At 49.5% G+C, this 17,231-nt stretch overlaps 8 protein-coding genes and 1 non-coding gene across 9 annotated transcripts; 6 read left to right on the forward strand and 3 right to left on the reverse strand.

Moving 5' to 3' along the window:
* Window positions 1-978: 978 nt before the first annotated feature.
* On the forward strand, window positions 979-1,606 carry Asppvi_009810 (uncharacterized protein; the record flags this gene model as incomplete). Its single annotated transcript, XM_043305657.1, has 2 exons — window positions 979-1,091; window positions 1,141-1,606. 2 exons carry the CDS (start codon window positions 979-981, stop codon window positions 1,604-1,606), a joined length of 579 nt encoding a protein of 192 aa, XP_043161592.1.
* Window positions 1,607-2,286: 680 nt separating this feature from the next.
* Asppvi_009811 (sterol desaturase family protein) lies at window positions 2,287-3,290 on the forward strand (the record flags this gene model as incomplete). The annotated part of the gene is made up of 2 exons (XM_043305658.1): window positions 2,287-3,169; window positions 3,217-3,290. 2 exons carry the CDS (start codon window positions 2,287-2,289, stop codon window positions 3,288-3,290), a joined length of 957 nt encoding a protein of 318 aa, XP_043161593.1.
* Window positions 3,291-5,052: 1,762 nt separating this feature from the next.
* Window positions 5,053-6,241, forward strand: Asppvi_009812 (NAD(P)-dependent alcohol dehydrogenase; the record flags this gene model as incomplete). Its single annotated transcript, XM_043305659.1, has 3 exons — window positions 5,053-5,229; window positions 5,281-5,889; window positions 5,945-6,241. The coding sequence occupies 3 exons, from the start codon at window positions 5,053-5,055 to the stop codon at window positions 6,239-6,241; spliced, it is 1,083 nt and encodes a 360-aa protein (XP_043161594.1).
* A 57-nt stretch (window positions 6,242-6,298) lies between these two features.
* On the reverse strand, window positions 6,299-7,112 carry Asppvi_009813 (uncharacterized protein; the record flags this gene model as incomplete). The annotated part of the gene is made up of 2 exons (XM_043305660.1): window positions 6,299-6,864; window positions 6,917-7,112. 2 exons carry the CDS (start codon window positions 7,110-7,112, stop codon window positions 6,299-6,301), a joined length of 762 nt encoding a protein of 253 aa, XP_043161595.1.
* Window positions 7,113-7,301: 189 nt separating this feature from the next.
* Asppvi_009814 lies at window positions 7,302-7,381 on the forward strand. The gene has a single exon. It is a non-coding gene; the product is annotated as a tRNA-Arg (tRNA).
* A 673-nt stretch (window positions 7,382-8,054) lies between these two features.
* On the reverse strand, window positions 8,055-9,202 carry Asppvi_009815 (prenyltransferase spyF; the record flags this gene model as incomplete). Its single annotated transcript, XM_043305661.1, has 3 exons — window positions 8,055-8,655; window positions 8,723-9,017; window positions 9,070-9,202. The coding sequence occupies 3 exons, from the start codon at window positions 9,200-9,202 to the stop codon at window positions 8,055-8,057; spliced, it is 1,029 nt and encodes a 342-aa protein (XP_043161596.1).
* A 1,351-nt stretch (window positions 9,203-10,553) lies between these two features.
* Window positions 10,554-11,807, reverse strand: Asppvi_009816 (geranylgeranyl pyrophosphate synthase spyE; the record flags this gene model as incomplete). The annotated part of the gene is made up of 4 exons (XM_043305662.1): window positions 10,554-10,938; window positions 10,988-11,314; window positions 11,366-11,520; window positions 11,580-11,807. The coding sequence occupies 4 exons, from the start codon at window positions 11,805-11,807 to the stop codon at window positions 10,554-10,556; spliced, it is 1,095 nt and encodes a 364-aa protein (XP_043161597.1).
* An 861-nt stretch (window positions 11,808-12,668) lies between these two features.
* On the forward strand, window positions 12,669-13,190 carry Asppvi_009817 (terpene cyclase spyD; the record flags this gene model as incomplete). The annotated part of the gene is made up of 1 exon (XM_043305663.1): window positions 12,669-13,190. The coding sequence occupies one exon, from the start codon at window positions 12,669-12,671 to the stop codon at window positions 13,188-13,190; it is 522 nt and encodes a 173-aa protein (XP_043161598.1).
* A 1,238-nt stretch (window positions 13,191-14,428) lies between these two features.
* Asppvi_009818 (FAD-dependent monooxygenase spyC) lies at window positions 14,429-16,026 on the forward strand (the record flags this gene model as incomplete). The annotated part of the gene is made up of 4 exons (XM_043305664.1): window positions 14,429-14,724; window positions 14,779-15,053; window positions 15,117-15,487; window positions 15,541-16,026. The coding sequence occupies 4 exons, from the start codon at window positions 14,429-14,431 to the stop codon at window positions 16,024-16,026; spliced, it is 1,428 nt and encodes a 475-aa protein (XP_043161599.1).
* Between the last annotated feature and the right edge of the window lie 1,205 nt (window positions 16,027-17,231).

Below are 17,231 nucleotides of genomic sequence, written 5' to 3' on the forward strand. Positions count from 1 at the left end.
AAATGATGATGGTCGCGTTTATTAATAGGAAGAAAGTCGACGTCTGTAAGCCTGGATGCCTGGATATTTTCATCCCTCCATGTACAGGTACCTTGAGGCAGCTACCAACGCTCATTGGTTCAAGCTGATGACAGCTGGAGTGTGGGCGACCCCTATTGGCCAATTCTTATCTGTCGGAGTAAACAAATCAATTCCGCATCGGAGTTCGGAATTCAACCCTGTAAACCAGGCATCAAGATTAGTTCAGAAAGAGCAGTCAGCAATGATGTTTTAATTGCATCATGATGCTGACGCATTCTGGCTATCTTCCTTCACAAGTAACTGGTGGCTGCAATGCCATTGTAAGCAGAGAACAGAGACAATCTGACATGACTATTCTGCTGCGCAAGAGTACCCTTGTCCCTTGACTAAATAAAATGCACAAAATGACGTGCTTAAGTCTCGACATCTGAGACATCAAAAGGCACAACCAGGCATCAAATAAGCTGTTTGAACAGAGTGAGCTTATTAAATCGTCCCCAAGGTTCTCACAAGCATCCTTGGCATCACATTGTTCAGCGGACTTGGTCCTTGGCATTTCTGTTTACAGCTATAGGAATTAATCTAGCATGTTCAGTTTGCTCCAGGGACTGCGCAGATTTTCTCAGTGTTAAGATTCTTGGACACCCAATCATCGCTCCCACCTCCCACATAGCCTGTCCGCAGTTGAAAAGCCCCGGTGCAGGCACAGGACATGGTACTACAAAGGTTACCAAGTGAGAACCTTGAAGACGCCAAGGTCTTCCACTCTGCTTGGCAATGTCATATTCCCTCAGGCTAAGAGACCGTTAATCAAAGACGGTCTTGGGGCAGCACTGGAAGAGGGACCGAGCATGGCTCCAGCAAGCACATATAAACCCCCGAACCCTTCTTTTCCTTCCAGGAACAACTTTCCCATTCCCTCCATTCCTTTAGGATCCGTTGTCCCCGTTGAGCATAATGAAGCACCTCCTCTTTACTCTCCTCGCCTTGGCCTCCACCTCGGCCTTGGCTCAAGATCCCGGTCCATCGCCTACAGCCTCTGTTGGCTGCAAGCCACATGGCGACCACTGGTATGACACGAAGGCAAACAATCAATCCAGTTAAGCTCACAGCATATAGGCACTGTGATGGTCCAGCAACTGGAGCCGCTACTACTACCAGCGAGCTATCCCTCGCTCCAAGCCCCACTGAGTCTGTGGGATGCGAGCCACACGGGGACCACTGGCACTGCGACGGGCCCGCCTCCACCGCGGCCATGACAACGGCGCCTTCTGACCACCACGATCACAATCACGATCACGACCATGAAGACAAGGACGGCGCCGCGACTCCGACGGCCCCCAGTCCCACAGAGTCGGTTGGATGCAAACCGCACGGCGACCATTGGCACTGCGATGGGCCGCGAGAGACAGGTAGTGCTTCTGCCAGCACGAGGGAGGCGTCCGCTTCCACTTTGGTCTCGACTACTTCATCTGCCACAGCATCTGCCACAGGGGCGCAGCAGTCTGGTGGGGCTGGTTCCTTGAGCGTGGAATTGACTGTGGCGGTTGGGTTGGCTGTCGCCGCTGCGGCATTTCATGTTTGATGGATTATGACATGGTGTGCTATACATTCATCGGTGGCCATGATGATGGGCCGTAGCGGTTTGTGCACATGTTCAAGATATTGGGAAAAAGTCAAGGCTAGGACGAACCTGCTCGTTATCCTGGTGTTTCATATCATATGCGAGAACCTGGCTGTATAATAAAAAAGGAAGTCTGACAGTGTGTTGTTAAAAGAAATATTGCATAAGAAGATAAGCGAATGAGAGGAGGGAGCGAAGATACATTGATTTAACTGGTAAATGCAGATGCCGACACGCCATTTACAATTTAATCTAACCACAATAATGCTACCTTATGTTTCAAACACCGTCTCGGCATTCGCTCTGAGCCTCTGACGCCGTTTGAATCTGGCGGGCGGCGATCCACCAACTGCGGGCCGATGTCGTACGAGCCTTAATAGGCACCAAAATATTAGCAGAGTATTCCGTTCTAAAATAATCGATCAGTGATTAAGGTAAGGAGAGATCATGATCGCCTGTCCCTGCAGGGCTACTATCCTAGGATCCACCTTTTTCCCGAGTGGCCTGTTGCTGGTCCAGCCATTCGGATCATGCCATCCCGGGTAGCTTGACCTATCCGCGCGGTCTATATAGAGCATCAACAATATCAATTTGCTTCCGACAAACTCTCCCTCTACTGAGCCAGTACTAAGGTATTCGCCATGGACTCGCTCAATTCCACCTATCCACAGCCAGCCATGGCGACATATTCTGATCTTCTCGACCTCGCCGCTCAGCAAAAGCCTCATCTCTCCAGTCTCGAGCGTCTCTGGTGGGCGCACTATGCCTTCTGGGACAATAACATCCTCGCGACTGGTAAGCCATTCCAACGGCGATCAACCAGTCCCGTCCCAATTCTAACAAATGTAGGAATCATCACCTTTCTCGCCCACGAAATCATCTACTTCAGCCGCTGTCTGCCCTGGATCATCGCCGACGCCCTCCCCAGCATCTTCCTCAAATACAAGATCCAAGATCAGAAACCTCCTCCATCCGCAGCAGAGCAATGGGCCTGCACAAAGTATATCCTCCTCATCCACTTCGTGATCGAGCTCCCCCTCATCGTCCTCTTCCACCCGATGATGGAACTCTGCGGCCTGAGCTTCACCACCCCATTCCCAGACCTCCGCACCCTCACCGCCCAAACAATCACCTTCTTCCTCCTTGAAGACACGTACCACTATTGGCTGCATCGCGCCATGCACTGGGGCCCGCTCTACCGCTCCATCCACCGCATCCACCACCAATACGCCGCGCCTTTCGGGCTAACGGCCGAGTACGCCAGTCCCTGGGAGACCCTTCTGCTGGGCCTGGGCACCATCGGCCCCCCATTGATCCTGGGACTGATGAACTGCAACGTGCATCTCGTGACGGTGCTGGCATGGGTGACGCTGCGGCAGTTCCAGGCCATCGATGCGCATTCGGGCTACGATTTCCCTTGGAGTCTGAGGCGGATCCTGCCGTTCTGGGGCGGGGCGGATTGGCACGATGATCACCATCGGTACTTTTGGGGGAATTATTCCAGTTCGTTTAGGCATTGGGATGGTGAGTGTCTTCTGTTGTCGTTCGTGATATCTGCTGACGCCGTCTAGTGTTGATGGGTACGGTTGCTGGTCCGGAAGCTAGGGAGAAGAGGCGCGCGGAGCGAGAGAAGCGGCAAGCTTGATTGTTCAGGATTGGCGTGAAAGCATCATTATCTTCGATTGTATCGATATTCTTACTGTAATGTAATAGCTTAGTCGACCTCGCAATTGGTCTGCTTCCAACAGCAATCAATGCCATCACTTAATGACTTCATGGTGTCATGAGGAAGCCTTCTACGACGAGCAGATAGTGGGTGGAAGTTGTGAAGGTAATGAACTAGCTTGGCTTAATTTGTTCGTGACTGGCTGACTATCATCTCATGCTGCTTGGGGTTGGACTATCACTGACATTGATAACGCGTTATCTGCTTTTGGTTTATATGATTTGGTATTGAACAGGACATTACTATGAGATAGAAACAACAGTGGATATATCTCTCCTTATAGAGTACTACTTCACGATACCTTCTATTCTAAGAGTGAGTGTTAATCATATAGCCCTGCCACTCCCCTAGGACTTGAAGTCTATCTTTCCTCTCGCAGACTTCCCAGCCTTAAGACGTCCAGGGGCGCTATTCACCATCTTTTATTCGAGCCAAATTCCACTTCTATAGTATGATACCTCACAGAGTGATTAAGGTCAAGAGATGGCAATCTTCGGTGCTCTCAAAATCACCACAGCACCATTTGAACATGCTGCAAGAGGGAGGGGCCTTCTCCGTCCTTATCTTGCACGCGTTCTGAATTGTTACATATTCCCAAGTTGAGGACTCGGTTTCGTCATCTATCCAATCACCAGCGGAAGTTCCCGGCGAAACACGAGGCCTTGTGAAGCCACAGGGTCCTTTTGGATCAATCGTTGGATAGCGCACCTTCACACGTGGGGGTTAACTGTGAAAAGCTGGGGAAAGTTTCTAGAACCATGCGGGTCGTTGATATAGTGCCTTTATCTCTAAGCATCGTCGATAGCTGGAAAGGGGTATGAAGTTGGAAATATCACTAATCAATTTCTGGTACTAAGATGGGAAACAAGGTCAGGTAATGGTTACTTTCTAAGGATGTGACAAGACTGTAAATAATAATAGCCTAGATCAGTGATCAAACAGCACGGCTTCTCTGATTTAATGTAAACCTGCGTCATCGCCAACTACTCGGGAACTTATTCCATGGGCTTAGAATAATACACAACCCCTGACCGACCATGGAGTCGGCTCAACTTGAGCAGAAAGTTTCCGAGCGGGTTCACATAATCTGCCCCGAGTGTGGAGATGAGATTCTGAAGAAATGACGAAAAGCAGTAAGCGACCTGCATATGTGGGCCCAGTGCCTAAATTTGTGTCGCCAATCAGAATCGAAGAATCGAACCGGAAAGACGGTAAGAATAGCCACGAGGGCCCAGCGCCCCACCCATGGAATCATCCCGAACTTCCGTCCTTTCCACCCTTGTGTGAAGAATTGAGTTATCCCCGAGTAAGCACCAGCGTAAGCACCAGCGTAACAAGCACTAAGCTTACAAGCTGTAAGGAAGCTTATCAGCACGACAACTTGCGAAAACGTCCTATGTGCCAGCATCCAAAGGCATACCATACCGTACGCTTTGAGAGACCAAAAATGATAGAGAACCGGCCCGATCACTGTGGCGGTTTGCCGGACATAATGGAGATTAAAGTGGGCGCTTACCACGGTCAGGGCGAGTGGGTACAGCAATTTCTTGCTCGATTGCTAAGCACCGATGATCTTCCATCTTGCCTCGGCGCTGTCGGTCTATATAAGGCTTCATGAGGACCCGCGGAGAATCAGATTTACCACTCACAAACTTAAACTAAATCGGAACGAAAAGTTACAATGGCTGCTACCGACTACAAGTTCGAGGGCTGGCTTGGTCTTGACAAGAATGCCGTCGAGGGCAAGATGGTGTGGAAGGAGTTCACACCCAAGGCGTGGGAGGAGACCGATATCGACATCAAGATCACCCACTCCGGCATCTGCGGCTCTGATCTGCACACCCTGAGAAGCGGATGGGTATGTTTTCTTCGGCATGCGTTTTAGACGGTGATATTAACCTTTCTCCAGGGCCCCACCATGTACCCCTGCTGTGTCGGCCACGAAATCGTCGGTATTGCCGTCCGCGTCGGTTCCAAGGCCGAGGGAGGCATCAAGGTCGGTGACCGTGTTGGTGTTGGAGCCCAGAACGACTCTTGTCTGGGCCGCAAGGGCGACTGCGAGGAATGTGCCTCCGGTATGGAGCAGTACTGTAGCCATGGAATGGTCGGCACATACAATGGCGTCCACTTGAACGGTGACAAATCGTACGGTGGATATGCTCTGTACCACCGTGCTCCCTCCCACTTCGTCTTCAAGATCCCCGATGCCATCTCCTCTGCGGAGGCCGCCCCCATGATGTGCGGTGGTATCACCCTCTACTCTCCTCTGAAGCACTACGGCTGCGGTCCCGGCAAGAAAGTCGGAGTCGTAGGAATCGGTGGATTGGGACACTTTGGTATCCTGTTCGCCAAGGCCATGGGCGCTGACAAGGTTGTCGCCATCTCCCGCAAGGCCAACAAGAAGGAGGATGCTCTCAAGCTGGGTGCTGATGAATACATTGCAACTGATGACGATGATTGGGTTCAGCGCCACAACCGCTCCCTTGACCTGATTGTTTCCACTGTCTCTTCCTCCAAGGTATGTATCATCACTCCTTATGTCTGGCTAGTGAGGCTATGTCTGACATCACTAGATGCCCATTGTGCAATACTGCTCTCTTCTCCGCACCGACGGTGCCTTCGTCCAGATGGGTGCTCCCGAGGACGGTGCTCTGGAGATCCCTGCGTTCTCTCTGATCGGCCGCAGAGTCAAGATGGGCGGTTCCCTGATCGGCAGCCCCAGTGAGATCCGGGAGATGCTCCAGCTCGCCGCGGAGAAGGGTGTCCACCCCTGGATCCAGCAGAGACCCATGAAGGACGCCAACCAGGCCGTTGTCGACATGGACGCTGGCAAGGCCCGCTACCGCTACGTCCTTGTTAACGACCAGTAATTAACGAAATCTCATGTATATACCTGTATGATATATAGACTAGTCCAATGATCATTCTTATTTAATTCTTTCAAACGCTCGTACAATGTATGGTTGGTCGCTCAGCACCACTTCACTGCCGATGCTCCAATCTCCTTCTTCGGTGTCAATTGCCGTCATGGAGGGTAGTTTGTCGACATCCGGGCCTAGGCCGTACTTTGCCTTCCACCCAGACGCAGAGTCCCACTCCTCCCGCCTAGCGCTGACCTCCCCTCCGCTCTTGGGAACATCTTTCGAATCTCCACCATAGTGCGTCTGCTCCTGACGCAGCGCAACATAAGTCCCCCAAATCCTCGCAATGAATGTCCGAGCCACCGTACTCCCATCCTGACCACTACCACCCTGCTTAGCCCCCCTCGCCTCCAGCACCCATGAAACTCCCCTCCCTGGACCCTCAGGTCCCTCTTTGAAGGGTAATTCCCGCCACACCTCCTCATACTCCCTGACCGGCGCACCAGGAAGATCCCAACGAGGCATCGACCCCGTCTCAAGGTCATCCCCGTTCGGCAGCGCAGCAAAGTTCCCGCAATCCACTGCATCAAACGCATTATGCGAGTCGATGGCGTGCGTGAAAAGCACGCGAACTGTACCTCGGTTAGCTAGTGGCTTTGTGTCACAGTGCGCGAGGGGACATACGCGGCTCTTGACTTTCTACGATGCGTTGGCCGGCGATTGCCCAGTCGATTTCACCGGAGAATTTGTCAACGCGGAGATCAACGTACCAGCCCATTAGAGACAGGACGAGGGTGTCTGTGTTTTCGAAGGCGGGGTCGGGGAGCCAGCGGAGGGAGACCCTGGTTGAGAGGCTGCTGCTGCTTTGGCTGGTGGTCATTTTCGGATTTGAGGTCTGGGGGTTTCTTGCTGTAATTGAGGATGGAGTGGTTCAGTTGTTTATTTAAGAACTGGGTTGTTTGTTTACGAGCACATTGCATTGATATGGTTACCCCGCAGATCGAGAAATCTTTAACATTGAGGATTGTTTTGGGTTATAAGAGCAAAATGGGACAATTTGGGCTACAAAGGTCTATTGGCTCAATGGTAGAGCACCTGTCTCCTATGCTGGATAACAGGAGGTTGTGGGTTCGAGTCCCATGTAGATCGACCTTTCTTTTTTTCACCATCATTTTTACATTTCTCTCTATGTTTGGGTTTTTTGGTTCTTCGTGTCCATTATTATTCGATTTATGTGCGTCTCGATTTTTGTTACTTCTTTCCCTGGTCCAGTGTCGCTTATAGCCCGTCCTGCTGTGGCATCATTACTGTAGCCGTTGACATTCCAGCAAGTGGATAATTTATACCATACATCCGACAGAGCATTCACGAAACAAATTTAGCTGCTCCTAGCATCAAAGCCAGGCATAACAGTACTATTCTTTTTTCGTTGCAGCAGTCTGTCGAACTCAGCGGTAGTAACAGTCGGGACCAGTGTCACTTAGTGTCTGGCAGTACTGAGTTAGTATTATGCCTTATACTTAAAATATATCGTAGATTATGAAGATTAGAAGTGGAAACTAGACACTCAAAGCATGGAATGAAATACTATCGTTTGAGCTATCCTGCTTCTTACGACGGTCGTACTCGCACATCGGACAGAGCCTACAAACGCAAAGTCTTATGAATTGTTCGTCCCAATCGTCCAACCATGCCACTCAAGAATAGAGCCCATCACCAGGAGCAGAATCCATGCCGCCTGGTCCTTTAGCACGCGGTACTGCCTCACCGAGCCAAAAATCGTTGACTCATGCCTCGACCAGAGTCATCGTCACAGTATAAATTACTGGAGACGGAAGGCCCAGCTAGACACGAACTGATCGATCTTMCCCGACGTGAGTGCCAACTCAACAACACAAGCAACGATAGTCCACAGCCCGAGCGCAAAGTTCTCCTTGTGAAGCGGGCCACCACTCTCCGGCTTCTTCGCATCGAATCTCAGCAGCTGATGCAAAAAGGATAAAGCCCAGACACACATCCACGAGGCCCACAGCCAGCCGGAATTCTGGGCCCGCAGCTGCAGGTAGACCGAACCGAGTACCAGACCTGCCAGAACGATCAGGAACAAGTGGATGCGGGATCCCGCGACTACGTACGCCGAGTTCACGTTCATCTTTAAGTCGTCGACGATGTCTTGGTAGCTGTATGCTGTGTTGAGGTACAGAGTCCAGACGAAGACGGTGATTGCCAGCGGGAGGGACTCGGTGATGCTTTGCGTGACTGGGATCTCGCGGCCTTTGATTGCCATCCAACCGATTGCGCTGGGCCAGGCTAGTGTAAAACCGAGGAAGTACTGGGGATAGATGTATAGTCGTCGGAAGAATTGACGCTTTCCATAGGGATAGAGGATTGTGGCGACTGTGACTGGGATCATAGCAGCCGCGCTGTTTTTGATCAGTTATCCACGTTTTTTATCCACGTTTTTGAGACTCTTGTGAGAGGTTCTCATACACGTCCTGACCTTCCAGCATAATATCCATCAGCCACAACGAGGCAGCAAATTGGACCAACATCCAGATGAAGCCCTCGGTTGCAGTCACTCTCCCCGCTGCCAGGGGTCGATTCTTGGTGCGCGCTACGTTTTTGTCGATGTTGCGGTCGACCCAGTCATTCCAGACCATGCCTGCACCGCAGTAGATGTAGCCGCACAGGAAACATAGAAGAGCCTGTTGTAGGATGTGGTTGGTCGAGATCGAGGTCGGATTAGCGGTTACTTCATTAGCACCGGCAAGCAACGTTGCCCAAACTGAGATGCCCGAGGTTAATGGATGAATATTGTATATAAGGAAGGGACACACCTCCTGAGAATACAGCAAGCCATGGGTTGTACTTGTGAAATCTGGATAGGATAAGCAGGTCCTTCCCGAGCTGCAGGACGGATCGCCGGTGAGAAGATGGGCCAGTTTCCATGACTTTGTACATTTTGAGCATTCCACTGTCTAACAACGAGTTGTGAAGGGCGAAGCAAAAAGCCAACTAATGACTGATATATCAATGAGGATGATGTCCAAGGAGAAAAATATACATCTCAAATATTACCTCAATATCCCAGCATTACCTTCCTCGGAGCTGACAAACAAGGAAAAGCCCCGACGGCGAGTGAAAACCACCGACAGCTACATACTAGGACTGACTGATTTGGATGTACGGTATCAAGGATCAGTCCACGTCACTGCTTCGCTTGCTGCCTGACTCGACAATCACTCAAGCAGCTAGCTAACAAGCCTCGGAACTGCCACATTGAGCATATCAGCAATCCTGCAACCCCATTATCTTAACCGGGGTGCTGCTCAGAACGCCAACAGGAGTTCTTTAGCTGTCCAGTAAGCCGACAACCGTGAAGAAGGGGCTTGATAGGCGTCGACTGCAGTAGCTTATCACACCGAGCGGCTAATGTACCTCGTTCAAAATCAAGCCATGGACTCGGGCTCGAAAGACATCTATCGAAAAGTAATCTGATTGGCGCGGTGTTCACGGAGTTGCCTTGCATGAATTTTGTCCGGAGCCGGGGTACCCCTCCATGGCTGACAATCAGCTTACGGACCAGGGTAAGTCGACACTATTGGCTCTGCGACCTATGATAGTGATTAGTGGCATCATAGTTTTGAACTATTGAATTATGGCCTGGAACAAGATGATTCTTCTGAACATGGCAGCTGCTTATAACAATCTGGATCTTGATCTATGGCTGGGAATGCATTACACTTGCGGCTGATTGTGCATGGGGAGTAATTGGATTGAGTTACTGCTGACTGAATGCCGATGGATTCAAGTTGACTCAGCACTGCCACCCTTGGCAGGTACTCGACATTATTCGATTTATTTATGGATATAACTGATTCGAATATCTCCAATTTTGCCATGTCGAGTGTATGGGTAGGAATAATCACCCTTAGTTCAACAGGTAGTAATGGTTGATTGAGGTATGTGCTGGTTATATGCTTACTCGTTTTGGTTAATGTAATATGCTCTCTTGACTGTTTCATTCCTTTGAATTTTGGCATAAAACGTGAACTCTTGTATGTAGAAATATCCACAATATTACGAGTAGAAATATCCACAATATTACGAGCATGATTCTGCATTCTGACTCTGTTCTGAAGAGGAACCCTGACTAAGACCGTAGATAAACTCCTGTCACCCTGTGTGGGCACATGCTGATTATCAACCTTGTAGACAAGACCTGAAGAGGAGGGACAAAGAAATAAAATTAAATTGCAAATTACTATAAACTAGCAACCATCATGCCCATGATATGCACGCAGATGATAACCAGCAGCAGCTACTCCTTCAGCTCCAGAAAGTCCAATATACCCTTCAACCCATCTGTGTTGCCTAGATCACCAAAATCTTTCAGCATTTCTCTCGCCTCTGCTGTAAGACTCGCCAGCTTCTTGCGGCAATAATCGAAGCTTCCAGTAGACTCGATAATGCGAACAGCGTACCGCTTGACATCTTCGTCGTCAGTCTTTTGCTTCAGAATATTCATCAACTGGAAATTACTCGGATCACTGCGAATGCTGTGGATAATGGGGTAGGAAAATTTGCCCTCAGTGATGTCTTCACCGAATCCTTTGTTCTTAGCATACAGGTCGCTCTGAAGGTTCTGGTAGTCATCGCGGATTTGGAAAATGATTCCGAGGAGATCGACGAGCGGCACGCAATCCCTGTATCTCTATTAATCACCATACATGCAGTGTAAAGAGTGTGGTTCACTTTGTATTCTGGCTTTCCATCCGCATCAGCTTGATCGCAAGCCGGAACAGCCCGCCGGTCTTGTTGGCAACCATTTCAAGGTACTCGTCTTCCGTGGGGCAGATCAAGGCATCTCGCCAGTAGAGATCCATCCCCTGCCCGCGATGGAGCCTCAACAGCTCTTCTGTGAAGACGATCAGAGCCTCAGGCTTACCTAGCTTTTGTAGCTCCTGTTGAGCCCAGAAGTAGGCGAAATTGGCCGAGTTGATAGTCTGCGCGATACCGAAAATGCTATGCGCGACGGGGAATCCTCGCCTGAGTTTCGACGAGTCTTGTATATCGTCAATTCTGTAAATTGTCAGCTTCATCTCGCCTAGAAAAAAGCAGAGAACAGCGTACAGCAACGAGGCCGAATGCAGCAGGCCGACCACCCGCTTGATGACGTCGAGTTTGTCCTCTGGGATTTGGAGCCATTGGTTGAAAGCCGAAATCAACTTGCCTCTGATATCTTTGCCTGGGAAATTGCAAAGGTAATCAAGAGGAGCCCAGATTATCTGGTGGGAAAGCTTGTTAGAGTACATAACGTTACCAAGGGGCAAGGTTTACCGCGTACCTTTTCTTGAGTGAGCTTTCTATGTGTCTCGAGGTCAGATGCACCGTGAGACTCGCAATCGGAACTAGAGCTTGTTGTTTCTGTTTCGGTCAGAGTGCCAGTTACTGGCTGAGATTGGGCTTCTTGAGGCATGAGCAAGTTTAAGTGAGTCCATAGCGACTTTGATGGGTCTTGGAAGGGCTGCTGGCGATCGAGCCCATAGAGGGACGTAACTGGAATTGATACCATATTGCAGCAGATGGGGAGGTAGATCCAAAGACTACTAGGTACCAGAGAGATATGAATTGGCCCTTTACAGGTGTATTTTAAAATGTGAAATATATAGAACTGTACAACCCAGGCACAGTTGAGTCAAATCAGAACAAGAAGACAAGCCGCAATGGTTCAAGCTTGAGACTAGTTTGGAGTCAACTTTATTTTATCCATATGAAATGTAACTTTACGACGCCCGCCGAAGATCAAAGAATGCTGTGACCATGCCAATGGGTGTGGTTTCGGAGTATACTGCTAACGACGTGGAAAATGGAAAAGGACCAACCCGGAGGAGATAGTCACTCAGGAGCTGCATCCCTGCTCCGAGGGTGTCAGCCTGGCATATCGCTTGTTCCCACATTGTCAACTAAACCAAGGTCATGGCGTCTACTAGCTGGACTAGAGTTTTTATCCCTGACCGGCCACCGACAAGGAACAGCTCATCCCATAACTCTCAATGCACAATTCCCGTCCGATTCCGATTCCTTCCTGGGGCCGACATGCAACCAGGTCCGACCAGGTGGATGCACAATATACGGAGTACTGTGCCCTACCAGGATTATCCACCGAATTGCGGCGGATACTGCCTCTTGACGTATTGTTGTATCCCTGCTGTGTTGACTCTACTGCCATCATCCCTACTAGCTAGAGATGATTGTCTAGACACCTCTATGGCTGAGGGATTCGATATATAACACGTATCATCATGACACCCCTAGTTGACAGGGAGCAGGAACCATTAGAAAGCGACAATCGTTGGGTCTAGATATTCTCCGAACTGTACCCTGATCAATCTCAGTCAGAATCACATTAGCAACATCCCTACTGCCCACCATCATGGACGCATTTGACCTTTCCTCAGCTCCGGCCAAATTCCGGGCCATTAAACCTATCTGTGACATACTGGTCATCTTCACCGGAGCGACTTGGGTGATCAACTACATCGTCACGGTGCGGCAGATCTTCAGGGACAGGGTGTGCGTGATGCCTCTGGTCTGTCTCTGCTGTAATGTCGCCTGGGAGATCACGGTCGTCCTCATACACCGGCCCCCTTACTTCCTCCTCGACGTCTTTTTTGCCATGTGGCTGTCGGTCAATATGGTCATTGTGTACGGCTCGGTCAAAGTATCCATGGAAAAGCAGCTTCCCTCGCCGCTGATGCACAAGCATCTCCCCCTGGTCATCGCCTTGACTATCTTGGGCTTCATATCGGGTTATCATGCGCTCGCGGAAATGTTGGGCCCTACCAAGGCCGTCTGGTGGGGAGGAATGCTTTCCCAGGTGGTTATGAGCGCTGACTGTTTGGGTCAAATTTTGCACCGGGGAAGCACGCACGGGACGTCGTGGGCGATGTGGTAGGTGTCTTTGCTGTAATGGCTTTTTTCTCTTGAATAGAATATGCTGGAAGCTGACAACTGGTCTCTGTCGGATTATCCAGGATCTCTCGCGTTCTCGGCTCCTATTCGGCAATCGCCGGTGTATGGGTGAAGTCTTGCTTTTGGCCACAGCAGTGGGACTGGTTTGACAATGCACTGACTCGGTGGATTACGGGCATCTCATTGATTATGGATATAATGTATGGCTGTATCTTCTGGTACATTTGGCAGACCGAAAAAGGAGCCAAAGTAAAGAAGGCGTGAATCGAGTTGCATGTTCTATGGACGCAGACTCGCAAACTATTGGCTGGACATAAAGCATATTGCACTTCCCTGCACAATAACGAGTATCTTTATACAATTATGATAGTCACCTCAGATATGCCTGCTCTGCATACGAGGAATCCATGTTCGAATCAACAGAGCACTTCCCTGACCGTGCTTTTCCCAACGTGTGAGCTTTTTCCCCCAAATTATTTCCTTGTTGAATTTCAAGTCGACTTCGTGACAAATTCAACTGGTCCTGTTGCCAATAGCTTTCTGAGTGCCGCCATGATTTACATTGGTACTTCAAGAACTCCAATTGTCTGGAAAGGCGGGTTTGCTGATAACGAAGTATCTTTTCACGGACACTGACCACTACATGCAGATGACTGCAGTTCGTCCATTATTCACCGAATTGCTACCAAGTCTCACAATTTTATGAGACTTCTAAGACACTAAACATCCCCCTAAGCCGATTGGACAGAATATCAATATAGAAATATACACAAGATGAAATACATCATTTCTCCTTGTCGACAATCCGGCAGATCGATCAGGGCCTCTGTGAGCAAACAGGCGTTTCTTATGCAACATAAAGGTACGTAGTAGTATTGGGTTACTTCCAATGTATGCACATATTTATGTACATATTTCCATAGTTTAGCACGTCCCTATATCCCATCGGAGGCCTCAGGAGGGCAGGCTTCGCCTGCCTTCCGCAGGACATTAACGAATAATACGACAACAACACCAATGTAGGGTAGTATTTCCAATTCTAGCAAGGAGTGCTCTTCAGAATAGTCTCCATATGCTAACTCAGATTACCTACCCATCTTTGTGTCCATTCCCTTTAGCGCTCCGTCATCACTGACCAAGAGACGTATATTCTCATCTTCCCCTGCCCTCCTTGTTTAGCTGGACGCGAATAGTGAAGTTTACTCGAGTACATTGCCTATGATGACGACCAAGTCCCACTTCAAAGTCATAATCGTGGGCGGATCGATCGCTGGTCTGACCCTCGCCCACTGCCTCAGCAAAGCAGGAATCGACTACATCGTTCTCGAAAAGCGCAAGCAGATTGCGCCGCAGCAGGGCGCGTCTATCGGTATTTTTCCTCATGGTGGCCAGATTTTGCAGCAGTTGGGGATATTCTATTTGGTTGAAGAGCAGATTGAACCATTGCACACGGCGCATCAGTGCTTCCCTGATGGCTTTATGCATACCACTAAGGCCCCACGGATTATTCATGAGCGGTACTGTATTATCTACATGTGATTGACCGTATTCACTGCTGATCTGGCTGATAGGTTTGGTCTGCCTCTCGCCTTTCTGGAGCGAAGACGAATGCTCAGAGTGCTTTATGACACACTTCCTGATTCGTCTCAAGTTCTGGTGGACAAGGCTGTCATTTCCGTGGAGCGGGAGAATTCAGACCTGATGAGGGTCACGACCCACGATGGATGTGTATATCATGGCAATCTGATTGTCGGTGCTGATGGTGTGCACAGTCGAGTGCGCGCCGAAATGTGGCGACTGGCCAATTCGCGGAATCCAGGGGTATTCCCTGAGCATGAAATGAGCTGTGAGTACTGCCATATTCAAGGAAGATGCGATCGAATAAAGCTGATTACATTTAAATTTCCAGCAATGACAGTCGAGTTTGCCTGCATCTTCGGGATCTCGTCTTCTGTCCCCAAGCTGAAAGCAGGCGAGCAAGTGGCCAGCTTCAACAATGGCAGATCGTACCTCACGTTTCCCGGGAAAAATGGTAGAATCTTTTGGTTCCTCCTGCTGAAGCTCGACCGCAAATACTCGTACTCCAATGCTCCGCGTTTCTCCTCCGCAGACGCCGAGAAGGTATCTGAGCGGTTTGCCGATGATCACATCTGGGACGGAGTGTATTTCCAAGACCTATGGAAGAATAGAGAGGTGTTCTCCTTCGTGAATCTCGAGGAAAATGTGTTTCAAACATGGCATTGGGAACGAATCGTCTGCATTGGTGACAGCATGCACAAAGTAGGTTTCTGTCTTCCGGGATATGAACTCGGATTCTGACATGCCTCGAACAGATGGCCCCAAATACAGGCCAAGGGGCCAACTCCGCCATCGAAGACGCCGCTGCCCTTGTGAATTGCCTCCACCGGGCTCTTCGAACAAAGCCTGATGGCTCTACCTTATCATCGGCCGAAATAGATGGTTTCCTGGCAGAATTCAATCGAACCCGATTTCGCCGTGTACGTGAAATCTACCAAGGAGCAAGAATGGTTGTTAGATTGCAGACAAGGCAGAACCTGTTCCTCAGCTTGCTCGGACGCTACTGCCTGCCCTACGCCGGCGATGTCCCAGCGGACGCAGCGTCCAAGGTCATCGCTGGAGCCGAGCATCTGGACTTTTTACCGCTGGCAACCAGCTCAGGGGCCGGGTGGTATCGATTCAAGCCAGGTCAGTGTGGAACGGCCTTGATACCGTGCTTGTATCCGGTTTTGGCCCTTATGCTGTGTGTCCTTGCTTGGATCGGGAATGATTTTGTCCGGAATAGAGTTATGTTTGCTTAAGGCCTGTTGTGTATGGATAGGACTAGAATCTGATGCACTACTATGAATTCAATTTTCTATCTCGCATGAATGAGTTCAGTCGGCCAATATAGACCCGGAAACCACTGTCAGCATTGACAAATACTCATCTTGTAAAAGCAAGTGATACGTCTTTCGGCGAAAGTACAGTACAGCTTCTCACATTGCGATTATGCCTATTCAATAGGTAGCTGGTCTGTGCATGGAGCGTCCTTTTGAAACGCTATTCTGCTGGCCATTCTGGAGACGAATGTAGGACACCCGCCCCAATTCCGATAACGCAGATCGGTTTGGAAGAGATATGAAAATTCGGCTTACCATCACTCAAAGCAATCTCGGAAGATCAACGCCAGTCTCTCAGCTGTGCCATAGAGACAATGGTCTGCGTCATTTCCAATCGGGCCGTTGGCGTCTTAAATGGCAAATGTTCTGGACCTGCTTCGTTCAGTTACTGAGGGTGATTTCAATTTGGACCAATTCAAAAAAGCCATATCTGGAGGGGGAAACTGTGTACGGTGTTGTATACGTGGTCACACACAGCAGCTCCTTTGCTTTTTTGGGTAGCCGGGAGAGGGGTTTTCAATATCTGAATGTATAATAATCTGTTCGGGCTTCTGCCGAGTCGGATTATGTGATTGTCTGGTCTCGAAGAAGGTCTGCAGGCTCGTTGTCAACTGGACTGTTGTCGTCAGCAGGGATTCTATGTGATTCTATGTTATGGTCCGTGAGTATGTCTAATGCAGTGACACAGTAAGGAGGAGTGCATTTATCCTGCAAGGTAGATGTAGCCTCTACAAACATATCATCTTTCCAGCTTTAATCCAGTGGCTAAATGGTCTGCAGTAGAGAAAGGCCACATCACGTCGGGATCTGCAGCCTTAATGAACCCCGTATGCTGAGGAACAATGTTGTATCATAGTCTAGACTATTGGAAGCCGGCCCGGCTGCTGTGTTTTGACGTGCGAACACTACTCTCAGTTCAATCGAACCAACACATTCACGATGAGGTAGATATGCGGTAACTAAGAGCGTCATAGAGACTTGATACGCCACGAAGAAACACAATCAGAAGAGAATGATTTGCTCAGAAAAGGACCTATACTTGTTCTTTAACATGTTCACCGTCCAATGTCTGCCAGCAGGAAGATGAGCACCGATCCTCCCCATCAGAGAGCTAAGATATCTAT

Source organism: Aspergillus pseudoviridinutans, assembly GCF_018340605.1.
Source record: "Aspergillus pseudoviridinutans IFM 55266 DNA, scaffold_7, whole genome shotgun sequence".
Classification (NCBI taxonomy): Eukaryota; Fungi; Ascomycota; class Eurotiomycetes; order Eurotiales; family Aspergillaceae; genus Aspergillus; species Aspergillus pseudoviridinutans.